We start from the raw sequence: 11,737 nt of genomic DNA on the forward strand, positions 1-11,737 counted from the left end.
CCCCCCCCCCAAAAAAAAAAGAAAGAAAAAAAAATCACTCCACACAACAAACCTCACACAAGAGGGAGCTGAGCAGAAGGCAGGGTTTCTGGGATTGGTGAGAATTTTTTGTGACTTTATCTTGAGAGAAGCACAGGGATTAGTGGGTTCTGTTTCTTGGTCCTAGTTTGGTTGGAGCTTGGGGTCATATCAGGGTCTGGGTGTTTTCCTACATCTAGAGTCAATAGTTTTAAAAAAAAAAAGTTCTTTTTTTTTTTTTTTTAAATCAAATGAAAAACTCTTAAGATTTGCTTTCCAGGAAGTTTTGAGAAGTTCCGAATTCAAGCTAGATATTTGAATTCAAGTTTCTCCGTGTGTTAGTGTTCATTTTCCTGCTGATTTCCAAGACGTTTTCCCACGAAAGGACTGGGTGGCGTTTAAAGAACCCTGCTAGTCACCAGAAAGCCATGGACTCTTTTTGCCTCTGCTTTCTGACCCCAGCACCCATCCTGGGACTTTTGACACCTCCACCTCCAGAAGGCTTCCGCTCCAACGTGATCTCGCGAGATTTGCGGCTGACCACGTGACCCTTGCGTGTGTGGGTCTTCCAAGCCTGGCGCCAGAGGGTTTAGACTCCGAAGGTTAGGTCGTCGACCGGACCGTGAGTTGGGGACCCCGCGAAGAGCGATATTCGGGGGTCCTGTAGGGCCCGTTAGGTGGAAGGTGCAGGCCGGGGCGGGTGCAGGCCGGGGTGGATGCAGGCCGCGGAGGGCGTGGCTCGGGGCCCACAGACTGCATGCCCTGCCCGGGAAGGGACGCGCTAGGGCCTGGTGCTGAGGGACCGCGCGGCCTGGGCTGTCGTCATCCGTGGACGCGTTCCCGCCATAAATGCGGGAGCCGGGGATGTGAAACCGGCCTGGGGCGGGTCTCCGACCAAAAACTGTGGAAAACCTTAAGGAAAAGAAAGAGCGGTGGTGGCGAATTCAGATGCGGCAAATCGCCCCATCTCTCTAAGGTCCAGTCCTGTGAAGGATTTAAGAATCCACACCGGCCCCTGCTCCTTACAGTTGTTATAGAAGTTTTAAAGTCTAGGTCAAGATGTCTGGAGGTCTGTGGGTTCTAGTATTCAAAGACTTCCCGCCATACCCAGCACAAACTACCACAAGGACAGTTTCCAGAACTTTCCATCTTGCAGCACCTTTCAAAGGCCCATTCATTTGATCATTAGGACTCTGGAAGCGCTGGTTACGAATTCAGCCCTCGACTGGATGAGGCTCTCTCCTCCCCATGTTTTAATCCACCTGTATTTTTCTTGTAAGAATGCTGTATTTGCCAGGCAGTGGTGGCGCACTCCTTTAATTCAAGCACGTGGGAGGCAGAGGCAGGGGAGTCTCTGTGAGTTCAAGGCCAGCCTGGTTTACAGACTGCTATATTTGAAAGGTTACTTTATATATGAAATTTTATGTATGGTTTCTGAAAGTTTTGTTATTTATTTTGCCCAGGATCCAAGATGACGGACAGCCTGTTTGTCAGTTTGGACAGGCTTTTGTTAGAATTTGGTAGGTATAAAATGAAAATAAAGCCTTTTGTATTAAAATTTGACATTTAACCATGAAGTCAAATTACAAAAGAAGTGTTTATTTTAGTTTTCCAGTATGAACAAGACAAAAGTACTAAAGAAGCTATGGTTCAAAGAATTAATAGTAAGTAGTTTTGTATGAAATATTTTCATTTTTTATTTTTATTTTATAGTTACACTGCTTAGAGCAACCTATAGTTGTTTGTGTGTGAGATCTTTCTTTTGAGTAACAATGAGATGCTTATCTTAGGGGTAATAGTTGTGACAAGTGTTGGCAATGATAAATGTTTGTACTCAACATTTCGTTAAGAATTTCTCAGAAATAATCCCTTATATACAGCATTTTCCCCTTCAAATAACAAGGTAATTTCAAATATTTGAATTTTTTTCTCTTGAAATAACAGAAAACCATAGGTTGATAAATTACATGCTTTCAGGAAGAATGATTTTGAAAAAATAAGTAAAATATCAGAATTAAGTAAATAAATGCAATGCTTTTAATTTTTAAAATAGTTTAGTTCTATTTAGTTTTGAAAACATAACTGTTAATTTCTTAGAATTCTACAAAGAACTTTATTATCTTTTCTGCAATAAAAAATGGAATATTGATTATTTCGAGAGATGGTTCAGTAGTTAAAAGCACTTGTTGCTTTTGTGAAAGACTCTGGGTCCGTTCCCAGCACCCACACTGATTCACAGCTTCTTGTAACTTTAGTTTCAGGGAGTCTCGACCTCTTCCAGTCTTCACTAGGCATGCACATAGCCACGTGTATACAGTCAGGCAAAATACTCATACACATAAATTTAAAAAAATTATCCCAATTAAAATTGTATCTTTTTATCATTTATTTAATCATGAGTAATAAGTGTGTTGATGTATTTAACAATTGATGTGCAATGGATGAAATTTAACATTTATCAAAAATGAAAGCCTTTAATAGTATCATTAATGAATAAATGTTTACATGTTTCATTTAAAGCATTTATAGCTTTAAATGCCATCTAATCTAGCCCTCCATTGTAAAAGATGGGGGGCAGGACCATTTGTTTTTCTTTAGTCTTAGGTCCTTCTTAGCTTCTGGTTCTAGGACTAGACCTGGCTTTGGTTCTCTTAATTTTTAGTATAGATGCCTGTCTCTCTCAAGTCTTGCTTCCTTTCCATTTTCTGATTTTCCTTCTTTTAGGTAAGTTTCCATATACTTTTGTTTTTCTGGTATGTTTGTTTATTTTGAATTTATGATTTCTAGGTAAATAAAACAAACATATTCTTTTTCAGCATGCCTTGAAAGTATTAAAGAAAACAAAGCAAATGTTTCTAATATATGTGAAGCCATAAACAAAACAGATGAGGAAATTGCTTATTACTGTAAACATAGTAAAGAAATGAAAGACTGCTATAGTAAGTAAGTATTTGACAGAAATGAACTTCCATTTATTACAGAAATGTTGAGTTGGGAGTATAGCTCAATGGTAGGGCACTTGCTTAACATGTGCACGGACTTTTTTTGACAACCACAGACAAAAATCCTATTTTAAAGTAACAGTGTTTTCTCTGTCCCCCTTCTCTCCCTTCCTTCCCTTGTCTTCCTTCTTCGTTCTCTTTTCCCTCCCTTTTTCCCACTGGGAATTGAACCCAAGGCGTTGTATATTCTTCCCTCACACTGAACTAAACCCAAACTCCCAAGTTAGTATCCATATTAGCAAAATAATTAAATTGTCTAGTTATATGCAACTACAGAAGGACTTACAGAAGATTTCACAGAAAATCAGAAATAAGAGTTATTATAATCTCACTAATACTTAGTCTAAACAGAATTTTGTAAATTGAGAGTATTGGCACATGCTTATACTTGAGAGATAGAGGCAGAAAAATCAGAAATTCAAGTTTGTCCTTAGTTACATAGATTCCCAGGCCAAGTTGAGATAAAATATTCTGTCAACAAATAAACAAATAAATGATTTTGGGTGTAAGCTTGGTATGTAAAATTTCTATTGATCTTTGACTTTCCAAGGTCTTAGATTTCTGTAAAGATTTAAGCTAGGGACTAAAGAAATGGCTCAGAGTTAAGAGCACTCACTGCTCTTGCAGAGGCCCAGGGGTGATTTCCAGCCCTCATATAGTGGCTCACAACAGGCTGTAACTCCAGTCCCAGGGGTTCCAATACCTTCTCTGGCCTCCATGGGCACTGAATGCATTTGGTACATAAACCAACATGAAGGCAAAACACCCATACATTAAAAAAAATCAATCTAAAATTAAGATAAAAACTTCTTTTAAGAAATATGTCTTTGGATTTATTCACTCATATCTTACTTGGTTGCAATTAAGTTGCATTTCTTATTTAAGGTTTAGCTGTAGGAAAACACTATATATAACTGCCAATATCCAACATTAGGTGGTCTCATTAATTTGGGTATATACTTATTACTCAACAGTCAATAGAATTATGACATGCATGTTTGATACGGAAAGAAGTTAAAAGTACATTAGAAATGGAACAAAGCAATAATAAAACATCCTTCATAGTATGAACCCAACTAATAATTATATATCAGTATTTCCAAAATTAAGAAGATCCAGAGGTTGTATATCAAAATGTTTGTAGTGGATATTTCCTTAGTGATTAGTGTGAGCATTTTTAAATGCACAGAATATATGTATATGTAATCTTTGAACCTCTAATTCTATTCTGGAGAAAATTTTCTAATAATTGATCAGAAATATAGACAAATAAAGGTTTAAGTATAAGTTCTGCTCAGCAAATGATAAAAGAGGATAAGTTATATGTGATTATGACCTCAATATTGTTAAAATGATAGTAAAATCTGGAGATAACTTATTAAAGTAGTAATACTAGTTACTTAATATTAAGAATGCAGATACTGGTGCTGCAGGCCTTTAATCCCAGCACTTGGGAGGCAGAGGCATGTAGATCTCTCAGTTGAGGCCAGTCTGGTCTACAGAGCAAATTCCAGGACAGTCAGGGCTGTTATACAGAGAAACCCTGTCTCAGAAAAAAACTAAAAAAAAGGGGGGGGGAATAGAGATAGTTATTTTTCTATATAACTTTTCTGTACTTACAGAATGAACATGCTTAAGTTTGAAGTTAAAAAATATAAGAAAACAGAAAATTTCACATACTACTTAGAACAGAGGTGCCATGGTATTCAGTAATTTTAGATTTTTTCCTTTGTTTTTTGTTTTTGTTTTTTGTTTTTTTTGTGATAGGGTTTCTCTGTGGCTTTGGAGCATGTCCTGGAACTAGCTCTTGTAGACCAGACTGGCCTCGAACTCACAAAGATCTGCCTGCTATGTGCTGGGATTAAAGGCGTGTGCCACTACCACCTGGCCTTTGTTTTTTTGTTTTTGGAGATTCATTGTTCTTTAAATGATTACATTCTTTTTTGTTCCTATAGCCATCCCATTATATTCATTTATCACTTTGAGATGGTAATCACATTGAAATGGTAATCACAATTATAATTTTTTTATAGCTGGAAGCCAACATGTGATGTTTTTCATAAACATGAAGATTATATACAAGATCAACTTACTGTTTATCAAGAAACCAATGAAAAAGACAAGTACAGTATATACATTTATATATAATATATTAAATATATCAGTTCCATAAATTAGTATTGTCAGGGATTATATTTATTAATTAATTATATAATTACTAATAATTAGTATTAGTGAGAATGGTAATTGAAAAATGGAGCAAGTTTGCATTCTGTGGGTTTTAAGTAAACAAATGCTGTGTTCCATTGTAGGTCTGTTTATTTATTGTAAATCTCTATTTTGTGTGTGTTCAGCTACCGTCTCAGATATAAACTATTTATCAGAAGCAACTATTGTAGCAGAATTATTCAGTGATTCTTATAGGAAACCATGTAAAGAAATGTAGAGCTAGCTCATGAAAATTTGGGGATATTGACTTTTTTTGGAAATTACAGTAACATAATTGGGTGGAAGCAATACCTTTAAATGTATTTAAATACTTTAATTTAAAAATACACATGCAAGAATTTTGAAAAAAATTTAGGTTAGCATACAAAATAACGGTATCTGTCATGGCATGTTTACACATATGCGTCATTCCTTGCTCTCATTTGCTCCCTTCCCTCATTAATCCACCCTGTGCTCCCTCCCCACTTCACTACTTAGCCCCCCTCCTACTTTGTAAAGTCATTGCTATTTCCCACCTCTCTTAAGATCTCTTCCTTTTCTCTCACTTCTTCCTCCCCTTTCTAGTTTTGTTAGCCACACACACACCTTTATATAAAAATACACATACAGATTAAATCTAGGTTCTACATATAAAAAACCTTTAATACTTTATTTTCAATGATGAACCCTAAAAGAAGTAGGGATGAAAGTTATATATTTGGAGTTTCTGTAATTAGAAATCATGAAATATGTAAGATGTCTTAAGGAAATGTATGGAGCAAAACCAGGAGCATGATAGTTTGAATGAGAAGGGCTCCACAGGCTCATATGTTTGAATACTTGGTGGACTGTTTGGGAAGGATGGAGAACTGTGACCTTGTTGAAGGAGGTATGTCACTAGGGGTGGGCTTTGAGTTTTCAAAAGCCTATGCCATTCCCAGTCAGCTCTTGTTCCCCCTCCCCTCCCCTCCCCTCCCCGTCTCCGTCTTCTTCATCATCTCTGTCGTCATGGACTTTAACCTTCTGGAACTGTCATCCCCCTATAAACTCTTCTATAAGTTGCCTTGGTTATGTTGTCTCTTCACAGCAACAGAAAAGTAACTAAGACAAGGAGGAAGCTGGAGTATACCATCTATATTATCCCATCTATCTTTTGCCTCTAGGCTTTTTATCTTTCTCTATTTCTGTATACCTTCTTTACTTTTTACTACATGGCTTGCTGGGTGGCTGGCCCCTGATGTCCTCCTCCTTTTCTTGCTCCTCAGTCCTCTCTTCCTTCCCAGTACCTCTTTTTCTCCTTCAATTTATTCTCTCTGTCTGCCAGTCCACCTCCTTCTTTTACTTACCTAGCTACTGGCCATTCTGCTCTTTATTAGACCAGTCAGGTGTTTTAGGCAGGCAAAGTTACACAGCTTCATAGAGTTAAACAAATGCACCATAAAAGAATGCAGTACATCTTTGCATCATTAAACAAATGTTCCACAGCATAAGCAAACATATCATACCTTTAAATAATATTCCAAAACAATAATGTAGGAAACCTTTAAATGAGTTAGAAATTTACACAGGTGGCCCTACATATTTTATTTGGTATAGGTGCAGATTAGACTTTGAAATTCCTAATGGTCAAGGCAATGTAGAAATATCATCAGGTTGGGACTCAAACTGTTCGTGTAAAAAACAGTTCAGTTGCCTAAGATGAATATCTTTTCCTGAAGCTTCAAACAAATTTCTTTCCTGGGTCTTCAAAAAGAGGAAATGGAGAATGGAGTAATTAAAATTTTGTATGTGTGCATGCACATGCATGTGTGCTTATAGCATTTAAATGTAATTCATGGTCATTTAAGATTTTTAAAAATGTTTAATTTATTTAATGTGTTTGTTTTTTTTTTTTGTTTTTGTTTTTTTTTTTTTTTTTGCCTGCATGTATGTCTGTGTACTGCAAATGTACCCAATGTCTCTGGAGGTCAGAAGAAGACATCAGCTTCCTTGAAGTTGCAATTATAGAGTTGTTAAGTGCTCCTAACTGCTGAGCCATCTCTCTAGCCCCCCTCTTTCTATGTGTGTGTGTGTGTATATTATGTATACATTCACACACAAAAAAATATATAATTTTTAAAGAAAAATGTTTCAATGAGAAGCTAAAGCAAATCAATCCAAATATGTGTCTTTTAAAAATAGCATTTATTCTAGATAACCTTTCAAGCTAAACAGAGGTATTTAAGTGGAAGCAGTTGTTTTCTAAACCAGTCATACAGATAATTTGAATTGATGACTCAGTATCAGACATTTAAAAAAAAGGAAATGAAATAATGCACCAGCCATTCTATCTTTCTTTTCTACCTCACTTTTCAGACATGGTTTCACTATGTATTCTCAACTAGCTTTCAACTTGTTATATAGCCCACCCTTTCTTCACACTTTAAATTCTCTAGTCTCATTCTACCAGTTGCTTGCTTCTAATCTCTTATTCCTGCCTAAGTCATTCATGAGAACTAATATTGCTACTACTTGATAGATAATGATGACTTTTCTTGAATCATCACTTAGGAAGTTATGATTCCAAGTTAGGAAGGTCTTCTGGGATTACTATATGGAGTATGTTTGGTAATAAATATGTGTTGTGAACAAGATGGATGGATGCTAATTTCATATGGTATGTTAGCTTTCTTAAAGGTATTTCTCTATTCCCTTTTTCTGTTTTCCCAAGTTACTCCAAGTGATAAGTGATTAATTTGGGAAAAGCTTATTTAGAGGCTCAACTTTCATATATTGTTAAAGAGGACAGAGTTTAGTAATAGTGTCTTCTGGACAAGACCGGATTGCACAGTTATTAATAATATCTCTGGTTGTCTGCACACTATCAAGACAGCTTTCTAGCATGGAGTCAGAAGGACGTTCATGAGCCCCACCCACTGCTGAGGAATTATGGATAGTTGATGGCTTTTCTGGGTATAGAGAGTCAGTTCTCTTTAAGCATGTAGCTTCTGGTAGGTTGACCATGCTCCAGTGGATGGCTGCACAGCCAGAAATCTATGGACAGTACCAATTGGATCAATAATTAACAAAAAGAAGACACAACATTGGGGTTGATGGGACGGTGGAAATGGATCTGTGAGGAATTCAGCGTGAATATGATCAAAATGCATTGCATAAAATTCTCAAATAATGTTATTAAAATGATGAGAATGGATGGTAATTGAAGAGGATTAAGGAGTGCATGAATAACTCAGGTAATAAAACAGAAGTATGGTGGAGGAGTTAAAGAGAGCTTGAAAGACAGAATATCCAGGGAAATAAAGATAAGTAAATGATTGCCATTTATGCTTAATGGAATAGACTTTAATAAGTGATATTTGATAAGTTTTTAGATTTCTATATAATTTCTTTTGATTTTAACAGAAAAATGTATCATGGTTATATATGTCAGTATGAAGATGTTTTGAAACAATACCAACTAAAATACTCAGAAACACGTTTTTCATGTAAATATTATGAGAAGAAAAAAGAACATGAAGAACTTCAAAACAGAGTGTTGGCATGTACTGAACAACTAAAACATTATGAAACTATTCTTATGGAACTTCTAGGTATTAACATCTTTATTATATATTGCTCTAGTTACTGCATTTTTACAATGAAAAGAATATAATTCTCAACTACAAATTTGTTTTGCAGTTCCTGCTCCGTTCTCATCACTTACTAAATGGACATTACACATGTATCCAAAGCAGATTTCACTTATAATTTTATTAGATAAGTATAATTTCTGTTATTAATTGTTGGTTTGTTTTTTCAGTTTAAGTCAAATTTTTTTTTAAAGATTTATTTATTAAGCATACAATGTACTGCTGGCAAGGAACACACCAGGTCTCATTATAGATGGCTGTGAGCCACCATGTGGTTGCTGGGAATTGAACTCAGGACCTCTGGAAGAGCAGCCAGTGCTCTTACCCTTTGAGCCATCTCTCTAGCCCCAGTTTAAGTCAAATTTTAAAAATCACTTTAAAAGTCTTCTGGGGTTAGTTTCCTTATATACCCATGTGATCAAAAGCAAATAACTTAAGAGAAAATAAAATAGTATGTGCATCTGGCTTTAAAATAGCAACCAAATGAAGAATGTTATCTTTTTCTGTCTTTTAAAAAGTTCCAGATAAATTGATTTTTAATTTCGCTTTAGGACAGAAGGTAGTAAGAAAGTGAGTCATAATTTTTCATTTTGAAATGTGTTGGGTAGCTGTCTTGTGCTGGGAAATGCTGCAATTACAGATTTCCCTTGAAAAGAGCTTGAGTTTAGTATGGGAAATAGACACATAAATAAATCTGATAAATACCACTATAATAGATAGTTAAGTAATTCTTAAATAGTTAAGTCTCACCTGTTTGTCAAAAAGATCTGTGATGATGAGCTTAAAACTTTAATCTTCTCTAAACCCTTAGAATCCTTTATATGCTGTTTTATCGGATTATAATTCTACTGTGCTGTCTTTTTTATCCATGCATTCTGTTGTGTTCCCATTCCCATTCCAAAGCCATTGTTTTAATGGCTCTACTACTTGCTTTCTCCATGTTTTGGTTTTAGACTGTTTTAGTTTTTTATTTACTGTGCATTAAATTCTCAGTGGGAAGGATCAGAACTTGGTAATTTAAGATGCAGCTGAGTTTAAGGGATTGAATATGATTTGGGAGGACATACTAAGTTTGAATGACAAAGAGGTAGATGGAGGTAGGAAGAATTGAAGAATTAGGGTTTAAGTTTTTATATGTAAATTTTTATATAGACACTTTTGGTAATACACTTGATAAACTGACTATTCACTTGAAGTTTTGGTTGTAGCATACAAATCATGTATAAGGCAAGATAGGAAAGGATTTAAAAAGTTTCCTAAGAGTTTTATTCATGGTTTATTATTATAATCAGTTCTAGTTTTCCTAAGTGGATTATACAGTAACTTAATAAACTATGTTAATAGCTGGGAAATACTCTATAGGTATAAACTATTTCAAGCAGGAAGACCAGATGGGGAGCTCTTTTCAGTTATACAGGATACACTGATGAACATTATGGATAAAGAAAAGGGAAATTTGAGTGGGTTTTTAATGTTGGCTTTGGAATAAATAAATGATAGAAACTTATGTTAAATTAAATTTGAATTGATTATATTTTATTAGTTATGCCAAGTGACATAATGAACTTGCATAGAAAAAGAAGAGAATTGTACCTTGTAAAAATATTTCATTGAAAGAAAAAAAAACCCAACAAGTATTCTTGATAGAATGTAAATTTTAAGTTCATTAATATACTATAGGTAAACTATTTGTATTAGCATTACCTGTCTTTTCAAATACTAATTATCAATTTTGTGGAAAATACATATAAATAGTATATATTAATTATATAATAAATGTAAAATTTATTTTGTGCCTGTTCCTTAACATAAAAAGAGTTAATTTGAGATATAAAACACAAGACATTCTTAAATGTGCCAACAATTTTACCAAGAGATCACTTGAATTGGAGAAAGAAGCAAATGATATGGAAATAGAAATTAATTCTTTAAATAAGGTATATATCATATTTTAATATATTGTTAATGTATAACTATGATGATAATATTAGTCTATGGTCTTAGAAGAGCAGTTTTTAAAAGACAGTTTAAGTATAGAGAGAGGCCAATTTATTTGTCTTAGTGAAGCCAAAGTATATTTCAGGTTCTGAACTTATGTAACTCTTAGTTTGGGGGAATAGTTTGGATTTCTTTGAGGTATGAGGAAAGAAGATGAAGAGAGAACAGGATGTAACTTAGTTATAAGAATTGATTTATTTTTTTCGGTGAAGGGTCAAACCTAGGTACCAGTGCTTGTTAGGCAATTGCATTACTGGGTACACCCTCAGCCAGAATTTAAAGAACAACAGTGTCTTTGAAAGAGAAAACAAAATAGTAAATAGTTGAGCGATTTTGAAAAACTTACAATTATAGTTTATAACATTTAAAAATCTAGGATAAAAATAGTTTTTAGAATTTTTCTGTAATACATTTCTGTATCATCCCTTGAGTTGTTGATTTTCTTAATTAATTTAGATTTATTTATTTTATTTGTATGAATATTTTTTTCTACATATATGTGCACTACATGCAGGCCTGGTGCCTGTGGAGGTGAAAAAAGGCATCAGATTCCCTAGAACTGGAGTTTGAGTGGTTGTGAGCCATCATATAAATGCTGGAAACTGAACCTAAGTCCCCTCTAAGAGCGGCCAGTGCGCTTAATCATTAGCCATTTCTCCATCCATGACACAGCAGTTTTCACTAAAGACTACCAAAAGTACAAATCTGAGTTTCTAGGGGAAAAACAAACAAACAAACAAAAAACCCAAAGTGTATTTATTAGTTAAGAAAAGTATATATGTCTGACTGCACTGAAGGCTCTCTCTCTCTGTGTCTCTCTCTGTGTCTCTGTCTCTCTTTCTCTCTCTCTCTCTCTCTCTCTCTCTCTCTCTCTCTCTCTCT

General features: G+C 35.0%; 1 protein-coding gene across 1 annotated transcript in view; it reads left to right on the forward strand.

Moving 5' to 3' along the window:
* Positions 1–1,346: 1,346 nt before the first annotated feature.
* The window catches only part of C1H14orf39 (chromosome 1 C14orf39 homolog), a 42,390-nt gene continuing 31,999 nt past the window's right edge, over positions 1,347–11,737 (forward strand). Inside the window, exons 1-8 of the mRNA XM_013354246.1 lie at positions 1,347–1,374; positions 1,482–1,538; positions 1,626–1,682; positions 2,835–2,961; positions 5,054–5,143; positions 8,631–8,818; positions 8,907–8,949; positions 10,674–10,794. Coding sequence (XP_013209700.1) covers positions 1,490–1,538; positions 1,626–1,682; positions 2,835–2,961; positions 5,054–5,143; positions 8,631–8,818; positions 8,907–8,949; positions 10,674–10,794 — 675 coding nt within the window. The 5' untranslated portion in view covers positions 1,347–1,374; positions 1,482–1,489. The remainder of the gene's footprint in view (positions 1,375–1,481; positions 1,539–1,625; positions 1,683–2,834; positions 2,962–5,053; positions 5,144–8,630; positions 8,819–8,906; positions 8,950–10,673; positions 10,795–11,737) is intronic.

This window comes from Microtus ochrogaster, chromosome 1, assembly GCF_000317375.1.
Source record: "Microtus ochrogaster isolate Prairie Vole_2 chromosome 1, MicOch1.0, whole genome shotgun sequence".
NCBI classification, from domain to species: domain Eukaryota; kingdom Metazoa; phylum Chordata; class Mammalia; order Rodentia; family Cricetidae; genus Microtus; species Microtus ochrogaster.